This window comes from Molossus molossus, unplaced genomic scaffold (assembly GCF_014108415.1).
Source record: "Molossus molossus isolate mMolMol1 unplaced genomic scaffold, mMolMol1.p scaffold_m16_p_4, whole genome shotgun sequence".
Taxonomy (NCBI): Eukaryota; Metazoa; Chordata; class Mammalia; order Chiroptera; family Molossidae; genus Molossus; species Molossus molossus.
The window spans coordinates 81,332,214-81,355,408 of record NW_023425377.1 but is presented as its reverse complement, the minus strand read 5'-3'; the positions used below and the strand labels follow the sequence as shown (position 1 = coordinate 81,355,408).

General features: G+C 47.3%; 1 protein-coding gene across 10 annotated transcripts; it reads right to left on the bottom strand.

Moving 5' to 3' along the window:
• On the bottom strand, positions 1-23,107 carry PWWP3A (PWWP domain containing 3A, DNA repair factor). Of its 10 annotated transcripts, none has more exons than XM_036240233.1 (14): positions 23,017-23,107; positions 21,930-22,054; positions 21,060-21,143; positions 19,417-19,487; positions 16,426-16,535; positions 15,338-15,442; positions 11,195-11,265; positions 8,961-9,037; positions 8,255-8,315; positions 5,946-6,021; positions 5,460-5,510; positions 4,518-4,954; positions 3,062-3,150; positions 1-282 (listed from the first exon to the last, which is right to left on the bottom strand). In XM_036240233.1, exons 2-14 carry the CDS (start codon positions 21,984-21,986, stop codon positions 228-230), a joined length of 1,344 nt encoding a protein of 447 aa, XP_036096126.1. In that variant the 5' UTR covers positions 21,987-22,054; positions 23,017-23,107; the 3' UTR covers positions 1-227. The 10 variants fall into 10 exon arrangements, with proteins under 10 accessions (XP_036096126.1, XP_036096119.1, XP_036096125.1 ...); XM_036240226.1 differs by having other exon boundaries at positions 16,426-17,214; positions 21,061-21,143; XM_036240232.1 differs by having other exon boundaries at positions 16,426-16,608; positions 21,061-21,143.
• Positions 23,108-23,195: the final 88 nt, after the last annotated feature.

The following is a 23,195-nucleotide window of genomic DNA, read 5'->3' as shown; positions in this document are numbered from 1 at the left end:
TTAAACTATTCCATACAGTCACAAGTAATGAAATAAAGCAAAATAAGTCAATTTTGTTCTTTCAAAAACCTTTCATGAACTGTATCTTCCCTAAAAGCCCAGAAAATAGAACCATCTTTATAGACAGATCTGATGTACACATCTCCCCAGTCCCATCTTCAGAAAGTGTGTGCAACAGACAAGGGACCTCTGGTGACTCTCACTACACACAACGGTGCCTTCCCACATCAGCATCGCTGGTTCCTTTCTTCTAGGAGCTGGTTGTCAAAGATTTCTTTTTCCCTTCAGAAGACAAAAAGTGACAACTTCATTTTAGTAATTAATCGTGTTCTAAAGAACATGAAACAGAGAAGTTGGTGTATGATGGGGCAGAGTTTCAGATTGGAAAGATGGAAAGTTCTGGAGATGAAGGTGGTGTTAGGTGTACAACAATGTGAATGGGTTTTATTTTTTTGGTTAATCCTTACCCAAGGATAATTTTTCCATTGATTTTTAGAGAGTGGACAGAGAGAGAAACATCAATGTGAGAGAGAGACACATCAATTGGTTACCTCCTGCATGACCCTAACTGGGGCCAGGGATCAAACCTGTGATCTTTTGGTGCACGTGGTCGACGCTCTAACCACTAGGCAACACCGGCCAGGGCAACAATGTGAATGTATTTAATGCTGCTGAACTGTCCACCACTTAAAAATGGTTAAGATGGTCCTCACCAGGTAGTCCAGTTGGTTAGAGTGTTGTCATGATATGCCAAGGTTGCTGGTTCAATCCCTGGTCAGGGCACATACAAGAATCAACTAATGAATGCATATATAAGTGGGAACAACAAATCAATTTTGTTCTTGTTTTTTCTCTTGAAAATCAATGATAAAGTTCTTTTTTAAATGGTTAAGATGGTAGTCATGTAATGTATATTTTACCACAACTAAAAAGTAATTTTGCCCAGCCGGTATGGCTCAGTGGTTGAGCGTCGACCCATGCCTGAAGAGGTCACCGGTTCTATTCCTGGTCAGGGCACAGGCCCAGGTTGTGGGCCAAATCCCCAGTGGGGGGCATGTAGGAGGTGGCCGATCAGTGGTTTCTCTTATCGATGTTTCTATCTCGCTCTCCCTCTCCCTTCCTTTCTCTCTAAAGTCAATAAAGAAAATAAGTGAATAAATAAAATAAAAATAATTTTTAAAAGTATTAAATATCACATTGTCCTTACTAAGTGACTCCCAGTTAAGAAAAACTGTTAACAGTCACGTGGCTGGCCACTGAATTCAGGATAGAAATAATCAAGGAACAGTAATTCTGAGGTGGCCCAGCTAAACACAGAAACATTGGTGAGGTAAATGTGTGCACATCAGTTCAAAACAAGACACACAGGCAGCCTGAAAATGAGCACAAGGGAAACACTACACACACCTTTGCAACACAGAGTAAAAAGTCAGATGTGTGCATAACCTCTTAACTTGTAAGACGAGAGGGACACCAGTGGATGGATCCCATGACAGACACCATGTGACTGAAAACTGGGGCCAAAGGACAGAAACAAAGGCCAATCACTGATTGTGTTCCCTAGACCATGTCCTCAGGGGAATAAAATGGGGCCCATGTTTTCACCCTAATTTAGTTGTCAGCAGGTGAACCTCATTTCCAGGGGGCACGTGACATGTTCATGGCAGGCAGAAACTGCAAGAACTAACACTCTTTTGTTGTTGTTAATCCTCACCCAAGGATATTTTTCATTGATTTTTAGATATGGTGGAAGGGGAGGGGGGGGGGAGGGAGGGGAGGAGGGGGAGGAGAGAGAGAGAGAGAGAGAGAGAGAGAAACATCGATGTGATCAAACCCTACAACTCAGGTATGTGCCCTTGTCTGGGAATCAAACCAGTGACCCTTCAGTCCTCGGGCTGATGCTTTAACTGCTGAGCCAAACCAGCCAGGGCAAGAACTCCTAACATTCTTAATGCTGGCAACCTAGCAGAGGGAAGAGTGTGGAGATGGAGATGAGATCAAAGGAGCAGAAGGCTGAGCTCTCATGTTGATGCTCCACCCTCCTTTTCCCAAGACCACTATCTTTATTTATGTATAAATCGCACCAGGCCAGACCCCTGAGATCTGGAGAGAGAGATGCCAAGTTTCTGTCTCCAAAGGCCCTTCCTTCCTGTTTAATAAGCTGCATGCAGAGCCAAGTGACTCTTCTGTGGGTAGCTGCACAGGAGGCCTATCATCCAATGTAGCTGGCAGGCGGCACTCCCTCCCTGCACACATTGGGGCACTGCCTGGGAAGGATGCCGAGCATCTTCACCCCTGAGTGTCCTGTGATGGTGCCCAGTCAGCCTTGGATGGCCCCTGGCCTGTGACTTTGTCTTCAGCCTATCACTGGCACGCAGCCACACCTATTTCCAGCAAGGCCTGGCAGCACGCCCGGATGGGATTAGAGGCTCCAAGGCCAGAATCTAAGGGCAGCTAACCACACCGATGTGAGAGAAACATCTTGATCAGAGCCTTCTCTGACTGGTGATCATCCATCATGCTGAGTGCTGCCTGTTCTCAAACAGCTATGGCATTGCAGCAACAGGGAAGAGAGTTAAAAATACAAACATCAGCCCTCAGCAAGAGGAGAGTAGAAAGAGAGGCCCAAGCACATGTCCAGTGGTTATGTTGGCTGCCCCTACAGGGTTCTATGTGGGCTCAAGGTTTGTGTCCAGTTCTGGGACCAGGGCCCACTGCCCAAACTTAACAGAGGACATGAATGTCCATCGCCAGCTTCACCAGGTTTGTCTGGCAATTCATCAGCCAAGTGCTAACATGTATTTTCAAGTTCATGTGACTCATTTACCAAGTGGGCATCTGGTCCAACATGTCAAAAAGAGGGCCTCACCCTGGCTGGTTTGGCTCAGCGGTTGGGAGTGTCAGCCTGCAGACCAGAGAGTCTTGGGTTCGGTTCCCACTAGGGGCACATACCAAAAAAAAAAAAAAGAGGGGCCTCAGTTCCAGCTACTACTACGTGTGCAAATATAAGCCTTGGAAGATAACCTGTACAATTGTTGGGACAGGGCTCTGAGCAGCCTACCGGTAGCTCAGCAAAGGTCCTTTGATGTATTTCTCCTCAGCAGTCTTGTAATCTACCTGGTCCACCGCAGAGATCGCACAGATGATGGCCTGCAAGAAGGGGACGGATCAACCCTGGGTCAGGCCATTCTTGGTGCTGAGCACTGAATAATTAGCAAGGGGCCAGTTTGACCACATGTTGGCCTCCAGACACATTTTCATTTATGGCTTAAAGATATTTACAGAACCTGAGACATCTCCACTTGTAATAAAGTTTATGAATTAAATCAGAAACATTACTGGACTAGAGATGAGAGTTCCTGTCACTAAAAGCAAATAACAAAAGGCAGCACCCAAACCAACAAGTGCATTTTTGAAAAATTTTGAGTTTACTGTTAAAAAAAAAGATACAATGGTGATGATCTGAATACATAATAGATGCCTGATATCAAGGAATCGTTGTCAATTTTTTTAGGTGAAATAACAGCACTGTGGTTGGGCACTGTGGGTTGTTGAGCAGCATCCCCAGCCCCACCCCCTCAGTGCCAGAAACACACCTCTAGTGTAACAACTCCACATGTCCCCAGGAAGCAGGATCACCCCGTTTTTGAGATACACGAGGAAGTATTTATGAATAAAAAATGTTTGGGCCCTGGCCGAGTGGCTCAGTTGGTTAGAACATTGTCCTGATGTACCAAGGTTGCGGGTTCAATCCCCGGTCAGGGCACATACAAGAATCAACCAATTAATTCATAAATAGGTGGAACAAGAAGTCAATGCCTCCCCCCACCCCAAATCAATTAAAAAATATATATATATATATATATTTATTTATTTATTTATTTTTATTTTTTTTTAAAGTTTGGGATTCTCCCCCCCAAGAAAACTAATCTGGGGGGAAGACTGGAGGCGCATATGAACTGAGGTCACTATTCCAGCCAGGTGATGAGCACAAAAGGGTTCATGATGTTCTTTTGTTTTTGTATATATCTGAAACTTTCCATAATCATAAAATTCAACATATTTGCATTTGACAATGTCTTGTCTACACTGCATACATGCCCAGCAGTGCCCTCTCTGAACTTCACCGTAACTGAGGAGCTGTATATGCTCCTCACCCAGCCGGGTCCCAGCACTAAGGAAGGTTAAAACTCCCTTTTCCCAAGTAAATTCTGGAATAGTCACTACCTGTGCACTCAGATGAAGTCTTCATATCTCATTCTCCCAGGGCTGGTGATGAGATCAGAACACCCTGGCCCTGTGCCACTGACCACAGAGTGAACAAGCGAGTGCTGGGGCTCCATGATGCAAGAGCCTCCAGGCAGATTTGGGGAGGGTGATATCCTAGCACCAAACTGTCCAAGCCCCATGCCTGATACAGCCCATGCCTGGGCAAAGGTGGGCTGGGTCTATGGTTGGGCCCGCGCCACTGACCCCCAACCCCCTCACGCACAGGATGCCCTGCTGGCCACACTCACTTCAGGCAGAAGAACATCCAGGATGAAGCGGATTCTGTCGCAGTTGATCTGCGTCAGCATCCTGCTGCCTGTCTCCTGGTAGACCCCCTGCAAGTACTTCACCACCAGGTCTAGCTGTTCCTCGTCCTCCAGGTACGTCTCTACACACGTCACATACTGCCCTGAGTTCAGAAACGTCTTCAGCCACTTGGATGGCTTCCTGTTCTTCAAGATGGCTCTCAGGTGGCTCTCAGCACCCCTTGCCTTCACAATGTACTCTACCAGCTTCTGGTTGGCCCGGTCCCGGGCAGCCCTTGATCGGTCAGGCAGGACTTTTCTGGAGGGCTGCCTCCTGCCCCAGGGACTCCCGGACACAGGCATCTCGGGGTCCTCATGGCAGAGCTGAGGGAACTGGGTCCCCAAGAGATCTTGCTGGATGGACTTGCGGACGGGATAGCCTACAGAGAAGGTATGTATCCGTGGGACCACCAGCCTGGCCAGGTGGGATCCCCTCACTATATCCCGGAGGTGTGGGGAAGACACATTCCTAAAAGGTTCTTTCTCTGACAGAAGCCCTCATCTCTCTCCCAACTCTGCTCTTCAGCCAAATTTAACCTGAAAGAGCAGAGCCCCTCCAGCCCTGCGAAAGAAGCATTAATTCATCTACCTCCCTCTTTAAAGACAAGAGGAATGGGACAGTGTGTGGCTGCCACTGAGTGAAACACAGGAAGGCAGATGAAAGTGCTGTTCATGTATTTTAACATTTGGGTATTATCACTGACAGGGCAGTTTTGGATGTGGACCTGCCATCCAGGCCCCTACCTCAGGGAGAGGAGACCTGGGGAAGCCCTCTGGACACTGGGCTGGGCTGCATTGTCCCACCATCCATGAGCAGCGTCGGGGACCTGTTGCTTTTAGACTAAAAAGCAGGCCACAATTTTCAAGAGGAGCTGGTGAACTTACTTATATTGGCTGCATAATATTCCAGGAAAGAGCCAGAGAAGGAACCACAGCCTGCAGAAGAGGGAGGAGGGGAGAAGGCACACATGAGGTATGCTCTGGAAACTCCTTCCAGGTTGTAGGGTCAGGATGCTCCAACCACACATCTCAGCCCCGAGCAGACCCCTTCTAGCAGGACTGGAGCAGTATGGAGTCTGAGGCCCCCAAAAGACTGGGCATTTCTGCTAACAAGCCTGATTTAGCCCATATTGGGGTAGACAGAAACCAGCTCTGGTTCAAAGGAGGCCCCGTCTTTTGTCTATGCCCAACATCCTTGACTCTTCCTGGGCAACTGCTCATCCACCTAAGCTAGAGACACAACTGTCAGGGGCCAGGCCAGACTACCACAGGGAATGGGCTCAGCCTTCACTACCAGAGGGTCTGCAAAGGAGCCCCACACTGTTTTCCCTGCCTACTCCCTTTGTCTGAGGCTGTAGAGGTCCCACATACCGAGCCGGACCCTGTAGTCAGTGATCAGAGAGACACACCAGCCAATTGCCTGATCAAAGTCCTCCTTGGCCTCGTTCTGCAATGAGAGAGATAGCAGATGTCAACGAAGTCTGCTGGGGTTTCTCCCTGTTGCCCACTGTCTCAGTGCCCTTGTCCAGGAAGGGCACCCAGCAGATGCCCCCAGGCTATGCTCCCAAGGCCAGCAGGGAATGCCTGGCAAGGCCCAGGTCTGGGGCCAGGCTGCTCAGAACATGGGCCCTTGTAAGTCTGGCTCTGGGCCAGAGACCTGAAGACTCTAGTAAGACGAAGGTGAATAAACAACACAAATTGCAGATGCCATGACCGTCTCCCCAGTAGGGAGAATACTTTAAAGTGTGAAATAAATCCTCCTAAGAGATGTCTTTCTGCCCAGCACTTAGAGAAGGGCAGCATAAGCCTAGAGGGAGTGACACTTGGACACTACCAAACCAAGAACAATATAACCGGCGAGGCTCCCTGAGCTAAAATTAGCTCCTAGGAAATCTCCACAGGCTCGAGATGAACCTTAGAACCACATCCTGTGTTACCACTGCCTTGGCCTGGCCACCCTCCCATGGTCACATGAGGCAGGCAAGGGATGCTAGCACAGCGAGCAGCTCTGTGGGAAGAAGGCCAAGCTGAATGGCACAAGGGACGTCAGGCGGTATGGTTCCTCAGGGAAAGAGACACACAGGGCTCTAAAGATGCCACGAAGCAGTGACAGTCACACAACGTCCACTGGAGGCGATGAGTCAATCCATCAACGACCCAGAACAGGCAATACATCCACCCTTTGGATGTGCTGCTCACTGCTACTCAAGAGAACTGGCTCCTTGTGCTCACCTACATAATCATCTCACAGATGAATTTGGGGAACAAGAAGCCAGCCATGGATGTCCTCCAGGAATCTGGACCACACAAGGCCCACACATCTTCTCATAACAGATATCAAAGCAAGACTCCCACTCTCCTTTCTGCGTTATCTTTCACCCCATGGGAAAGCTACCAGGACCTAAGAATGCATGCAGCACTTAGAGTTCAGGCAGCTCCTGGCCTGGAAGTGTGAGTGAGCAGCTCCCTTTACCTATGGATTGGCATTCAAGGAGCATGGAACCCTGTAAGACTAGAACCAGGCTCTGCTGACAGGCTGTCTAATGGGGACCGGTGCCAAGCACTGGTTGTAGGTTAGATGTTGCAGTGGACAAACTCGAACAGACAAGACAGACAGAGCGAGACTCATGTTGTGAAGATGGGCAGATCAGGGGAAAAAAGGAAGGGCTGGTGTCTGGTATGGCTGTCAATCTTCCAAATGTCCACCTATCGTCCCTGTAGCCCGAGACCTGCTGTCCTCAGGGAAACAGCATGCGTGGACAGCAATTTTCCCAGGTGCCAACACTATTGAGGACACAGCTCAGACACAACTCAGAATGCTTCCCAACCTGGAAACCCAGGAAATCCTGGCAACCACTGTGGGAACCCCTACAGTGGGATGTAGGCAGAGACCTTCACTCCCTGCCCAGCTTTTTTTTTTTAAAGCTGGAACAAACTGGCTGGTGTGGCTCAGTGGTTGAGCGTCAACCCATGCACCAAGAGATCGCCAGTTCAATTCCTGGCCAGGGCACATGCCCAGGTTGTGGGCCCAATCCCCAATAGGGGCATGCAGGAGGCAGCCAACCATGTTCTCTTTCATCGATGTTTCTCTCTCTCCCTCCCTCTCCCTTCCTCTCTAAAATGAAAAAAAAAACAAACAAACACTAAAAGCTGGAACAATAAAAAAGCCGTGTTTCAAAGCTGAACAGATGTTTTGAATGGAGTAGGACTTTATAGCTCATGAGCTCATCCATAACAAAACTAACCATAGAATTGTGGGGATGAAGCAAATGGAAGCAGAGCAGGTACCCTGGGGAGGGTCCTGGCTGTGCTGTGCTCAGGCACTGGATGGACAAGGTCCCTACTCCAAGAGGCCTTGGTGCCCCACCCCAACATGTGGCTTCAGAAGGAGCCAGGCCAGAGGGAGTGGGCCTCATGTCCAGGCTCTCTGCCACCTTACTCTCTAGCCTGGCACAAACAGTTCCCCATGCCACAGTTGGTTTCTACCCCTGAACATGGCAGACAGGTGTCAAGCTCCCAGGTGGTTGAGTCCTGTACAGGAACCCCTGAGGGCAGTGGCCAGAGCCAACACGACAGGTGCCTAGTAGTACCCATGACAGTGGTTTCAAAGGCTATGCAAAGGACACTGTCACCAGTCATAAGAGAGCGATTTAGTAAAGCACAGATAACAAGCCACCTACCAGAAGCGCCTGCTTCTCTTTACAGTCGAAGTGCTTCAGCCTCTTGAGAGGCACTGTGATGCTACAGGAAGCAGAGGTAAGGTTACACGGACATAAGGCACTGTATGAAGACATTCTCTTCCTCTTGCAAAGTTAGTAGGGGCTATCCTGGGGCCTCTGCCAGACTAGGTCACCCAAAGGTCACCAGCTGTGCCAAGGAAGCCCCTTGGAGCCAGGCCCTAAAGGTACCCTTGAGTGGGTCCCTAAGGGGACATGGCTGCGGCCACTATACAGGAGAGATGCCAGGGTTCGATTTCCACAATGCTAGTGACCAAGGGAAGAGTGACAGCACCAAAGTGCCACAGGATCAGAGAGGACCAGCTCCACACAGTTACGTCAGTGGTGTGGTGCCTTCAGAGCCCGCTGGGAGCAGTGATACATGGTGTGCATTCTCACCCCAGGATGAGTGGAGAAAGATGGACAACTAACCACATGACAAAACTCAGATTGAGGCAGGGTTGCTACTTATGACCTGCATGGAGAGAGGGAGCCACCTTTGCTAGTTTCTGGGAAATGGTTGTCTGATGCACATCTGGCTGGGCAGCCTTTCAAAGCCAATAAATAAAGGTTGGAAAACTGAGCTGTGTGACCTGGCAGGTCCCAAATGCCTGCTACTTAGCCCCTGTCCTAGGAAATGTCTGTAAAGAGCCAGGGATAGTGAGCTCACCCTCGCCCTTTTGGGTCCATGTGACCTTCAATGAAAAGGACACTGGCTTTCTTTTCTTTCCGCTTGACGCTCTTGACCTATGGGTGAAGACAAGAAAACAAAGCATCAAGAACCCAGGAAAAGCTGTTTTTTAAAAAATGTTTTCATTGATTTTTAGAGAGAGAGGGAGAAAGAAACACTGAAGTGAGAGAGAAACATTGATCAGTTGCCCCCTGCATGCCCCCCACCAGGGATTGAGCCCACGACCTGGGCATGTGCCCTGACCAAGAATTGAACTGGCGACGTCTTGGTCCATGGGTCGATGCTCAACCACTGAGCCTCCCTGGCTGGGCAAAGCCATGGGCTTTAAATACTTTTCTAACACTATCTTATTGAGCAAGAGGTGACCAACTGACGCATTAGAGAGAATACCAATGGCTGGGGGACTGAGGTGAATTTCACATGTCAACATGCTTAGGAACTGCCCGAGTTTTGCTGCATGCATGGCTCTGAGGGGTTTCACAACTGAGTAGAATCGGGCAGGGCTTCCTCAAATTTTAAAATAAAAGCAACTACTCCTGCTGCTAGCAACCATCTCTACATAATTGTCATGGCTGACTGTACTGCTGCTAAGCAGGGTTGGTTCAGGACCAGCCGAAGGCACATGAAATGGAGGCAGGGTCTTACTCAAACCCGTGTCCTTGGACTGTGAAAGCCAAGGAGCCCATATGCAGTGCCTCACAGGCTGCACACAGAGTGCACTGGCTAGGGTGGCTGTGGACACTCATGCCCCATGTTGGCAACCTGTTAACCAACAGGGCCGCCAGGGAACTGGTGGAAGCGAGGAAAGGGCTGGGGAAAGGGTGCCTACTGCAAGTGGCATCTGTTGGGAAGTGGGTGCTAGAGGGAGGAGGGGGCCCCAATAAACGGCTACCACAACTGTGCCAGGCACTGAACCGAAATGCCCAGCTCATCAGAAGTGTGTTCAAGCTACAAATTCTGCCCACGAGCATTGCAGGGTCTTGTTCTGCCCTTCCCGAAGCCATGCTGTCCTGTACAAGGAGGCCCTACTGACTGTATGTCAGACTCATCCAGACAACATAGGTGTTCCTGACTACAACTAATACCTTTCCAAATTAAACACTATTGTCTCTCACTAAATATTAAAGAACTCCAGCTAGAATCATGCAGGTCCTGTCTCAGCTGGAGGAGGATAATGGGGGAAATAAAAGGGCAAGAGTAGCCAAGACAGTGCCTTTGCCTAAACAATAAACTGCCCGTTTGCAATGTCCGGTGTAAAAGCAAAGCCTCCAACTTTGGCTACATTTAAGCTTATTCATCACACTGGGACACTGGGACACTGGGACACTGGGACACTGGGCAGGATCTCAAATGCCAGTGATTATTTTATTTAATTTTTAGTTAGTGAGTTTAGACCGGGGGGGGGGGGGGGCAGAGAGAGAGAGAGGAAGAAAGAGAAAACATCAATTTGTTGTTCCACTTATTTATGCAATCATTGGTTGATATTTGTATGTGCCCTAATTGGGGATAAAACCTATAACCTTGGCATATCAGGTTGATGCTCTTAACCAAATGAGCTACCCAGCCAGGGCCTCAAATGCCTGTTTTTATACATACAATGGCTCCCTACCCAAAAAATCTAAAAGATTAAAAAACTCCCACAGAGAAAAAACTCTGAAATGCACAACATTTAAAATGACAAAAGTGTGTCCTCGTTGGTGTGGTTCAATGGTTAGAATGTCGGCCCTCAAACTGCAGGCTTGCGGGTTTGATTCCCGGTCAACGGCATGTATCTGGGTTGTAGATCAAACCCTGGCCCTGGTCGGGACATGTGAAGGAAGCATCTGATCAATGTGTCTCTCAACTCAATATTTCTCTCTCTCTCTCCCCGTTTCCCTCCCCTTCACTCTTTCTAAAAAAAAAAAAAAAAATCAATGGAAAAAATGTCTTCAGATGACGATTTAAAAATATATATAATAAAACGAGCAAATTGTGGATATTTTTTCAGGCAGGTTTTTCTAAGCCTGGTTGGTAAAATTTGACCTGTAAACCTTACCCTCAATGGTAGGTGCCACAATGACTAAACTCCCTTTATTTAGGTACATGTGTCTCCAGAAATCCTGCTTATAAGCCCATCACTTTTCCCAGTAATAATGAAATAGTGAAAACATCTGCCCAGGTCCAAGTGTCAAGGGGGCTGAGTAATTGCACTTAGGAGATAGAGTTATTCTTACCACTGCAGGCCAGAAGGGGTATTTTTGGTATTTATGCCAGACCAGCATTCCTACTTCAAATGAATGTGGTTCTAGAATTAAAAAAAAGAAAAACAAACGAAAAAAAACAGACAAGTCAGATCCACGTCAAGCAGCAAATGCATCAGCCAGAGAAAACAGTTACTGCAATGTTTAAATGTGATGTTAACACAGTTCACTTAAAAGTTCACAAGGACTGGAAAGGTCTGTAATTCCCATCCTAGTATCTCAGGGCTAATTAAGAGCATGCTGAATGGTTAAGAGTAAGGCACCACACTGGTTTCCTAACAGTGACAACATGCCATGGTCACACTGGCCGATAAATGGGAAGCTGGTAGCAGGGACTCTGTACATTAGCAACGTCTCTATAAATAAATCTCAAATTATTTTTTTTTAAGTGTTGGTAGAAAACCAGAAAGGAGCCAATGGTACACAATGAAGACCCAACGTGAAAACTCAGTTTCTGAGAAGCTCATCTGTCTGAGGAATTGGGGCTTTTAAGGGAAAAGAAAGATAATTATTTAAATAATCATTAGAGAACTACAAATTTCTGAACAAAATTAGATTTTTTTTTTTTTTTTTTATCCTCACCCGAGGATATTTTTCCATTTTTGTACAGATAGAGTGGGAGGGAGAGAGAGAGAGAGAAACATCGACGTGAAGGGACACATCGAGTGGCTGCCACCCACACGACCAACCAGGGCCGGGGACAAACTGCAACCGAAGTACGCGCCCTTAGCGGGAACCAAACCCGGGTCTCTCCGGACCGCAGGCGGACGCTCTAACCGCTGAGCCAAACTGGCCAGGGCTCTGAACAAAATTAAACTCTTCCACCAAAAACTTCCAAGTGAGTGAATAATTTATTTTTATTTTTTTATTTATTTTATTATTTTTTTTCCTCACCCGAGGACATTCTTTCCATTTTTTTTTTGTTCAGAGAGAGCGGGAGGGAGAGAGAGGAAGAGAGAGAAACATCGACGTGAAGGGACACATCGAGTGGCTGCCACCCGCATGACCAACCAGGGCCAGGGACAAACTGCAACCGAAGTGCGTGCCCTTAGCGGGAACCGAACCCGGGTCTCTCTGTACCGCAGGCCGACGCTCCAACCACTGAGCCAAACTGGCCAGGGCTATTTTTATTTTTTAAAGTATTTTTTCTTGCCCGGCCAGTGTTCCTCAGTTCTTAAGCATCGATCCATGCACCAAGAGATCGCCGGATTACCAGTCAGGGCACTTACCCAGGTTGTGGGCCAAATCCCTAGTGGGGGGCATACAGGAAGTAGTCAATTGATGTTCTCTCTCACTGTTGTTTCTCTCCCTCTCCCTTCCTCTCTCTCTAAAAATTAAAAAAGAGCCCAGCTGGTGCGGCTCAGTGGTTGAGCATAGACCCATGCACCAAGAGGTTGCCGATTCGATTCTCAATCAGGGCACATGCCCCAGTTGTGGGCCTGATTCCCAGTGGGGGGGGTGGGGATGCAGGAGGTGGCCAATTGATGTTCTCTCTCACTGGTGTTTCTCTCTCTCTCTCCCCCTCCCTTACTCTCTCTCTAAAATCAGTAAAGAGCCCTGACTGGTTTGGCTCAGCGGCTGGAGCGTTGGCCTGTGGACCAGAGTCCCGGGTTCGGTTCCTGCTAAGGGCATATACAAAAAAATAAAATCAATAAAAAAAATTTTTTTATTAAAAAAGAAAAAATAATTTAAGAATATATAAAATATTTTTTCTTTATTGATTTTCAGAGAGAGAGGAAGGGAGAGAAAGAGAAACATCAATGAGAAAGAATATCAACTGGCCACCTCCTGCACACACCCCCAACTGGGAATTGGACCCACAACCCGGGCATGTGTCCTGACCAGGAATCGAACCAGTGACTTCTTGGTGCATTGGTTGATGTTCAACTGCTGAGCCACACCGGCCAGGCCAAATGAATAAATAATTTAACGTTTTGTTAAAATTATTTTTTCTTTATTGATTTTAGAGATAGAGGAAGAGAGAGGGAGATAGAAACACTGATGAGCCTTGGTTGCTTTGGATCAGTGGCTAGAGCATCGGCCTACAGACCAGAGAGTCCTAGGTTCAGTTCCCGCTAAGGGCACGCACCTCAGTTGCAGTTTGTCCCCGGGCCCAGCTGGGCTTGCGTGGGTGGTAGCCACTCTATGTGTCTTTCTCACATCACTGTTTCTCTCTCTCTCTTTTTCCCCTCTCCCCCTCTCACTCTATCTAAAGATACATGCAAAAAATGTCCTCAGGTGAGGATAAAAAAAGAAACATCGATGAGAGAGCACATAAACTGCCGCCTCCTGCAGGCCCCTCAATGGGGATTTGGTCCACAACCTGGGTTTGTGCCCTGACCAGAAATCAAACTGGTGACCTCTTGGTGCATGGGTTGATACTCAACCACTGAGCCACACCAGCCAGGCAATAATTTTTTTAAAATCCTCACCCGAGGACATTTTTGCATTTATCTTCAGATAGAGTGGGGGAGAGAGAGGAAAGAAAAGAGAGAAACATCAATGCGAGAGAGACACATCGACTAGATGCCACCCATACAACCCCAACCAGGACCGGGGACAAACTGCAACCAAGGTATGTGCCCTTAGCGGGAACCAAATCTAGGTCTCTCTGGTCTGTGGGCCTACACTCTAACCACTGAGCCAAATCAGCCAGGGTGCAATAATTTAAATGTTTAAAAAATCAGGTAACAAAACCTTGGAGAAAGAAAGGATGGTGTCTGACCCAGAGCCAAGATCTTCTGTCTGACACTACTGTGGGAGAAGGGAATCTGGGCTCTCCAACTACCTAAAAGTTAAAAGTCTGCAGAGTGAGAAGCAAGAGGGAGGACAGAGGCAAACTGGAAAACCTCCTTGTACGGCCTGTGAGGGGCTGTTACCCCCACAAGAAGCCTTCCTTTCTCAAGGAACAATGGGTCAGGGTACAGACAGCCAATTCAGGGACCAACAGTGAATACCCACACCAAATGGAAGCAGAAACCAGGAGAAAAAACAAACACTCAGGTTTTGGGGACCAAAGCAACCTGATCCCAAGCTAGTGGTGGTGGGGACAGAAATACCCCTTTGGAAGAAGACAGTGTCCCTTCTCTGTGGCCCAGCAAGCCCTGCTCCAGAAGCTGATGCTACAGAGTTATTTCCCAGGATGCGCTACAGGCACTGTGGCCCCACAGTCGCGGGACAATTTAGACATCCAACAGTGGGGAAAGCTCAGTACGTGATTGCCCATCACTCCTAGTAAATAGTAACTAGTTTCCACTGAGAATAATCAGAAGACCATGTGGAAATGTAAAAATGTCTGAATTCTCATTAGGTTAAAAAAAGAAAAATGCAAACCTGTATATACAGTGACAGTGAGAGAAAAGTACTAGGTGGTTTGGGGGAAAGACCGTGTGACAAGGGTGCATAAGTGGCACAGGAGAAATGGGGACACCCTGGTGCTATACCCACATGGCTTCCTGGTTTTGCAAGTTGTTGTCATTGGGAGGCTAGGGGATAGGTCCCCATCCTTCCCTGTGCTATTTCTGCAACATCCCGTGAATCTATAATTCTTTCAAAATCAAAAGGTTAAAAAAATACTAGACTGTTAACCTGAGAGGTTAATGGGCAAGTCTAACAAGGGAACTGGTTTTCCATCATTTATTTCATGAAGCAAATGGACTTTGTGTCGGTTCACAATCTGGGTCCCTAGCTCTGATCTGTCCAGGGTGGTCTGCTCAGAGCAGGCAGCATGTGTGGGATGGCGAAAACTCCTGCTCTAAAAGACACATAGGTGCCCTCAACAAAGGTCTGTGAGAGGTGCCAAGCTACACCCCAACGGTGGCCAGGGAGCCCACCTGTTCACTTGGTTGTCCTGATCCCAAGAGGGGACAGTAAGACAAGGGAAGAAAACTTTGTGCTGACAAAGAATCTCTCCTTCCTTTGTGAGGCTAAGCTTAAGGCAGGGACCCAAAAATTCAGCACTTTCCACGGTCTTGGCTCAGCAGGAGAAAAATGAAAGAGCAAGAGACCTTCAGGCAAAGGTGTCACAGTGGTCCAGGAATGTGGCAATTCCCTCCAGAGAATTGATACCTGACAGCGTTTTCCCACTCCCACCCCTGGGCCATTCTCAAGCCTTACCGTGATATAAAAGGATTCTTGGGGGCTCCTCATCCTCCTCCTCCTCCTCCTCCAGGATGGAATTAATGGGATCAAACTCCATTGACTCTTCAGAAGACTGACGGTCTGCCAATAATGTCAGATTAGACTTTCATGGTCAGTGACTCATCCCAAGAAAAACACTTTGTGATCCGTGACCATCAGTGAGAACAGATCCCATGTTACACAGACTTCCACACTGCCTGATTCAAGTGGGGTACATTTCCATTAGAGGGCATTTAAAAGACAAATAAATGAGACAGAGGGCGAGACAAAGAGGGGACACCTTTCATGTTGAAGCTGGAAGGTACAAGAAGCAACACAAGTCATAGGAGGTTGACTGGATTCTGGGAGGATCCCTTTTGTGGGGCTTATTCCTTTCTGGTATGAAACACTCAGTGGATGTGCAGGGACAGGGATACAACTGGGGAACAAGGCAGGACTGTAGTCAGAACACAGGGAAGTGCGAATCAGTTCCCTGCAGCTTTCAAATATGCCAGGGTGCAAACTTCATGAAGGAAGTTTGGACTCCGGGCAGAACCCTGGACAGTAGGTGGGTAGCAAGTAGAACATCCCAGCAAGCAGATATGAAGATTCTTAATTAGCATTTCAAAAGTGGGATGCTACAATGTGAAAATGAAAAAAAAAAAAAATCACAGAGCCTGACTGCAGCCGCACAGAAATGTCTACATGGGAAGTCAGGAGCCTCTGGAGTGAGTTCATCACTTTGAGATCCCTGTGTTCTCACTCCTGCAAAGGTTTAAGAAGAAAGGAATTAATCCTGGAAGGGAGCATTTTCATACCACAGTGCCTCCTACAACAGGGCTGCACAGGGCTACTGGCAAGCTACTCCAGGCCCCATTCCATCCCCTCCCTCCCCTTTAAAACAAAAATAACACAAATATGGGGAGAAGTGGAATAATTATAACCCAGTAAGAGAAGCAGACAAAAAGGATCTGGGAAATCTCTGTTCTGGATCAGATCTAGTTAAAAATACATGGGGCCTGGCTTTGAATCTGGCTGAGGGAGGACCAGAATCCCACCCTGTCCCAAGGCTGGGACAGACCTACCTTCCGCCAGGACATGAAGACTTGTGTCCTCCGAAGGAGTGAGGAGGATGGGTGGGCCGAGCCTACTGGCACTGCGAAGAGTCATGTATCCCCTTGGCCCAGATCTCTGGCTGCCACCAGAGAACAACTGCTTAGTGGATGGGCCCTGAGAATCCGGGTAGGCTGGATGCATAGTGGGGTTGCCTGATGACGAACCAGAGTGGTGACCTTTGGCACACAGACCCAACTCCCTAACTGCAGAAGGTGAGCTCAGGACTGCAGGACTGCCTGCCTCTTTTTTGCTCTCTCTTTCCAGATCTCTCACCGAAAGTGAAGAGCCATTCTGACACCTGCTGGGCTCCTGTGCCAGAGTTCTTCCCCTTTTATTCAGGATCGTCCCATTTTTGAGATGTATTCTTGATTTACTCCGGGCCTGAGAGTCACCTCTGGCTGAGACTACCAGAGCAAGTGGGCTTTCTCTTTCCCCAAACCCCTTCTTCTGGTCCATTTGGCACTTGAGGTCATTTTCACTAGTGGACAAGCCTGACAGCCTCTGGTGTATGCGTTCCCTCCTCTCAGGTCCGGAACTGCCCAACACCCCCTCATGGAGACAAGATGAAGGGTTGGGATCACAGAATGAGGATGCCAGTTCCACGTGCTTCTCTCCTGAAGACAAAGCAGTTCCTTCTTCACTTGAAGAGCTTTTTTGAGGGGAACAGGTTCTCTCGTTCAAAACATCCAGAGCCACTCGAAGTGACCGTCTGTAGGTCAACTCCTCCACAGGTTTGGCTGAAACCTTGTTCTGTGAGGCTGAAGGATGGTAAATAAACAAAGCCTGTGTGATGTCCAGATGCCCAAGCACTGCCATCAAAGCATGGCTTTACAGGCTTGGTCTCATTCTGTAGCTAGTTTTCCACCTAAAGGGAGGGCTGACACTTCTCCTCTTTGTCTTCCCCTCAGAGGGACAGGGCTATAAAACCATAGTTGGCCACAATGTCTGCATTCAGGGCTGCAGGACTCAGTTTTTTTAAAAAACAAATTGAGTGACCCTAACCAATTTGGATTACAAAAATGAATTCCTCCAGATTACAAAACAATCCTGCCAGCAAAACATATTCAGATATTTCACAAATCGTCTTGCAGCCTGACAACTTCCAATTCGATCAGGGTCAATGAGAATCCACCCCAAGGAAATAAAGAACTGGGAGGCAATGATTCTGGGGAGGAGGATGGGGTGAGAAAGAGCAGAGTGAAAGGACTCCTTTTGGGCCAATTTTCCATACTTCTTTGCAAGAGCATCTCAAAGGCAGGAAAGAGCACTCCGGGCGTGGAGTTCAGCCTGGCCTCTGCCGCAACAGCGTCATTTTATTCATTCCAACACACAGACCTGATGCTATTTGTGGGAACTAGGTAACAGATGTAATCTCGAAGCTCAACGGGTATAACCCCTCCATCAACACAGGACTTCCTGTGTTTCATATAAAGGCACCCACAAATAACTGGCCCCCAACATGACCTGAGCAAACAGATGGCAGCGACTGAAAAGTGATAGTTGACAAGCTGAGGGTGTGCGAGGCTGAAGTCTGCTTTGAACAATAAACTGCTTTTCCAAAGACATAGGGATATAGGCCCTATTTTATAAACACCATGGGAAAGAATTCTGGATGACCGTTTACAAAACAGTCCCGCCTCACTGGTGTGGCTCAGTGGATTAAGCACTGTTCCATGCACCAAGAGGTTAGAGGTTCGATTCCCAGTCAGGGCACATGTCTGGGTTGCAGGCTCTATCCCCAATAGGGGGCGTGCAGGAGGCAGCTAATGATGTTTCTCTATCATCGATGTTTCTATCTCTCTCCCTCTCCCTTCCTCCATATCTACAAATCAATAGAAATATATTAAAAAACAAATAGGCCCTGGTCAATTTGGCTCAGTGGTTAGAGCGTCAGCCCAATGACCAAAGGGTCTCAGGTTCGATTCTGGTCAAGGGCACAAACCTGGGTTATAGGTTCAATTCCCAGCCCTGGTCAGGGGTGTGCAGAGGCAACCAATTAATGTGTCTCTGTCTCTTTCTCCCTCCCTCACTCCGTCCCTTCCACTCTAAAAGATCAATGGAAAAATATCCTTAGGTGAGGATTAACCAAAATTTAAAAAAACAACAGAAACAGTCCCTCGCATATAGGACAAACACTCCTTCTTTGAGGAGAGAGAAAACTCAGGGCTGCCTGAGGTCAGGGTTTCCTGGGGAGTGAAAGGCCCAGGCAAAGTCTCCCACCTTTGCAATATGCAAAGGAGGTCGTCACCAAGTTTCTTTCCCCAAACAATGGGTAGCCAGAAATGTTGATGCCAGCCACATAGTGCCTTCTTCACCGGACTCAGCTTCCAAATTTCAATACACAACCTACTGCCTCTGAAACCTTGGGCATAGATAAGACCAGCAGCAGCACCTTATTACAGTCTTACTTCGGGATGTGGTAAAAAGAAAAAAAAAAACAAAAAACAGAAAATTCTGCCCGGCTGGTGTGGCTCAATGGTTGAGTGTCAACCCATGCACCATGCCAATTCGATTCCCAGTCAGGACACATGCCCAGGTTATGGGCCAAATCCCCAGGGGCATGCAGGAGGTGGACGATCAATGTTCTCATTGATATTTCTATATCTCTCTCCCTTCCTCTCTCTCTAAAATCAATAAATAAAAATTTAATGAAAAGAAAATTCTTTCTACCTCTCCTCAAGAAAGCAAACCCACTCCATGTCCTGTGTACCCTGCAGGCCATGGATGTGACCAACAGATACTGACACTTGTGGCAGGCACAAGCACAGATTGGTCCTAAGGGCAAATTCTAGAAAGGTTTAAGAAAGTACACCTACTTTCTTCTTCTCCTTAGCCTCAAAGACTTCACATTTCTTTGTGTGAAGACACATTAGTGAGTTGGGTCATTTTGACATGGAGAACTATGTCCCTACATGTCCCCAAACTCTCCCTTCATTTGTTAAGGCCTCACAGTTCCTTACCCAATAAGGAAGCGATGTCCTCGATGTGGGACTTCCTCAGAATCTTGGCTTCCGTGCTTTTCACTCTCACTCTGCAGGGACAGAAATGACTGTCATAGGCTACCTGCTATGTTCTAAGGTCGTGGAGACATTTTCAAACATGTTTTTTTTCAGATGACAAAAGAATTAGGCTTGTTTTCTTCCTTCTCAACTTTCTACTTAAACCAAGTTACAGCCAACTAGAAATTCATGTGCCTGAGATTAGAGGTAGCAAGGACCCTGGTGAATGTTCTGTGGTGGTTTTTATTTCTCCTTTTAAGACAGAAAAGGTTGGCTGGATTTAAGAGTAAAAATGGCCCTGGCTACTTTGGCTCAACGGTTAGAGCATCAGCCCGAGGACCAGAGTCTGGCGTTTGATTCCAGTCAAAAGTAGGCACTTTGGTCTTGCAGGAGACAATCAGTCAATCTTTCTCTCTGTCTCTCCCTCCCACTCTCTGAAAATAAATGGAAAAATATCCTCCAGAGAGGATTTAAAAAAAAAAAAAAAAAAGTAAACTGCCTTAATATGAATAAAGTACATTAAAAAAAAGAGAGAGTAAAAATGAACTCAAATTGACTTTTACAAGGTAAATCCTACTTTCAACTGCACAAATAACTCCTTTGTTAGATTTTCAGAGTAGAGATAAATGCACTAATAGATGTTTACAGCCCAGCAGGTGTTTTAGTTTAAAAGGATGTGCTTTCCTTTCAATTACCTCCCCAGCCTCAGGGAAAGTGTGAGCTGGGGACAAGCAATTTTAGGAGTAGGCTCTGAAAAAAGATGGGTGGGGACCTACAATGGGAGCCCACTAGGTTTTGTTTTACTGTAACTCTCTATTTAGAATTGGGAAGTCTTCCATCAGACACACAGTGCCAGTCTTACATGATCTGAGCATTTTAATCTTCATTTAGACAATCTTATATCCTTCCATCTTAGATAATCAAGAGAACAGTAATGTACTGCCAGAGTCATGGGTGTGCCTTCTGAATTCTAAATGTTTTATTAGAGGGACAGGCTCAAACATCAAATATTTCAAAACTGATGGACTTATTACACAAACTTCTGGAAAAGAAAAAAGACACAAGTAAATCCATGGGAAGGAAATACCCCTATTTGAACACCAACGATGAGAGTTTACCCTGTTGTAATTTATTGTTTTTTTAAAATATGTTTTTATTGATTTTTTTAGCGAGAGGAAGGGAGAGATGGATAGACACATCGATGTAAAAGAGGAACACTGATCTGCTGCCTCCTGCATGTACCCCCAACAGAAAATCAAGCCTGAAAACCGGGGCATGTGCCCTGACGAGGAATCAAACCAGGACCTCTCAGTCCATGGGACAATGCTCAATCCACTGACCCACACCAGCTGGGCTATTAATTCCATTTTTATAGTGGTCTCTCTGGAGATCACACACAATGACCTGTGCAGATCTTCAGTTTCCAAACTGAAATAAAATAAAATCAGTTGTTTTCCTTCTAAGGTTATTATGAGCACTAATCAGTCACAATAACTGAAGAGTTAATTTAATAAGCATTAGGCGTGGGCTTCATTGGGGGTGGGGGGGCATGGTACCAGAAATCCCATAGGAAAAAAATAATATTAAAAAACCATAACACTTAACTTTTTGTCTAAGGAGAGTATTTGAACATTTAGAAAAAATTCCTTTTTCCTCTTAGTTGCTGACATTTCAGTTCTGGCCAAAACCTGTTTAAGAAAAAAAAAAAAAAATCCTTGTTATTAAGACATAACAAACAGTTGACACAGAGTAAGAATCAGTGACAACAAACAGATACAAACATAGCAGATAATTCTTAAAGTATAAAAGCACAGAAATCCAGATATTCTGTCTAATCTTATTTTGCAGGTGGGGAAACTGAGGCATGAGGTCAGTGTCAGACTCTGACAAGGATGTGTTTCTGCCTTTCAGATTAACTCTCTTCCTACGGCTTGGCTGGAAAGTCTCCCCAGATCTTCCCATTATTTACTATCACAGGGCTCCCTGCCAGAAATTTCCTTGAGTTACAGCCATACATGTCTTTTAGAGCTGTTAAATTTTTTTTTTTCCGTGTGAAAAAAAGACATTTCCAGCAGTTTAACCTTGTAAGCACTTCACCAAAATCCCATTAAATGGGGAATGAGATTCAGTGCCAGAAGAAATAGCAGCAACTGTTCAGGCTCAATTTTTCCACTGAAGCAACTCCTAGGTCTCTCGCTCTCTTTTTAAAAAATACTTCTTCTTCATTGATTTTAGAGAGGAAAGGAGAGAGAGAAACATTGATTGGCCACCTCCTGCATGCCCCACTGGGGAGTGGCCCCACAACCTGGGCATGTGCCCTGACCGGGAATTGAACCAGCGCGACCTCTTGGTGCATGGGTTGATGCTCAACTAGTGAGCTACACCAGCTGGGCTCCTAGGTCTCTCTTGATAAAGATTTTACTTGTCACCAGAAGGTAATTTCTAATCCTGAAATTAGACAATAACACTGTCACCTTTGCAGGCCATAATCGCTCTTTCCATCTGCAGAGGACATACTTGGCGTCCGTCATGATTTGGACTCATGTGGCAAGTGGTAAAGATTTGGCAAAAGATGCTTGAAGGTCTGGTGTGAAGGACCCTGCAACAAAATTTGCAGGGTGGTTTCTAACGTGGTTTGCTGGCAATTTTAACGCAGACACAACCCTTAAGGTTGAAGGTTATGGGGGCTTATCCTCAGGTTCTAACCCTGCAGGAGATGCTCCATACTAAATAGAGATAACTGGTCCAGGTACCCATGGAAGCATCGGTTGTTTTTTGTTTTTCCTTCATAAATAAAACAGCCAAATCCCCACCCCAAAAGCTGTATCTAGATTGTTTTTTAAAGGCTCCTGAATAAATCATCTCTATGTTGAAGGCCGCCTCGGGACTTCAGCAAGGGAAGCATTTTAAACAAACAAAATTCACAACCCTCCCCCATTTGGGTAGCTATCAGTTGACCACAGAGCAAAAAAATAGAATCGGAGGGAAAGGCCTGCTCTTTTGGCCGCCATGTCCCTGAAGGACGGGACAGCTGCAGACGCTCCTTACATCCATGGGAAAGCTGGTTGGGCTGTCAGCACAAATGAGAAGGAGGTGGTGGGGTCTGTGCAAAGGAGGGGTTCACCACAGAGGCGAAGGGCGGTCAGTCAGCAGAGGTGGGGGTTCAGGTTTAGAAGGAGGTTAAGGCAGCAGAAAATGGGTTTAATCAGCAGAAGGGATTCAGGCAATAAAAGAGGGGATTCGAGCAACAGAGGAAGGGTTTACGCAGAGGAGGGGGTACAGGAGACATAGGAAGGGGTTTGGGCGGCAACGAAGGGGTTGCGGGCAGAAGAGTGGTGGGTTCAGGCAGCAAAGAGGGGCTCACGCAGCAGAGAGTGGTCGGGTAGCAGAGGAGGTTAGTCATTCAACAGAGGAGCGGCTCACGCAGGGGAGGAGATTCCTGCGGAAGCGCGGGTCAACACCCCGAGAAGCCTCTTTCAGGGTTTGCCCCTCCCCACGCCGGCCCGGCCGCCTAATTCCCCGGCCTCGGCTGAACCGAGAGGTACAGCCCGCCGGGCTCACCAGACGCCTGGCCTCCCTAGCGCGGTGTCTCCAAGCCCGGCGTGCAGAGCGAGAAGGCCGCCGTGGCCCAACGGCGGTGGCACCCGCGCCGCCCAAGCCGCCGTCGCCCACGCCTGCGCTCACCACCTCCACAGCCCCCACCCCCTCCTCCTCCGCCGCCGCCGCCGCTCCCCGCGGGC

What these genes read in the sequence shown, in the direction of transcription:
- PWWP3A (XM_036240226.1), bottom strand. Translation starts at nt 21,986, where the DNA reads ATGACGGACGCCAAGTATGTCCTCTGCAGATGGAAAGAGCGATTATGG. An exon ending in AAGAATCCTTTTATATCACG is followed by an intron (nt 11,266 to 15,337) that starts GTAAGGCTTGAG and finishes TTTTAATTCTAG; the next exon opens with AACCACATTCATTTGAAGTA. An exon ending in GGACCTTTGCTGAGCTACCG is followed by an intron (nt 283 to 3,061) that starts GTAGGCTGCTCA and finishes TGTCTTCTGAAG; the next exon opens with GGAAAAAGAAATCTTTGACA.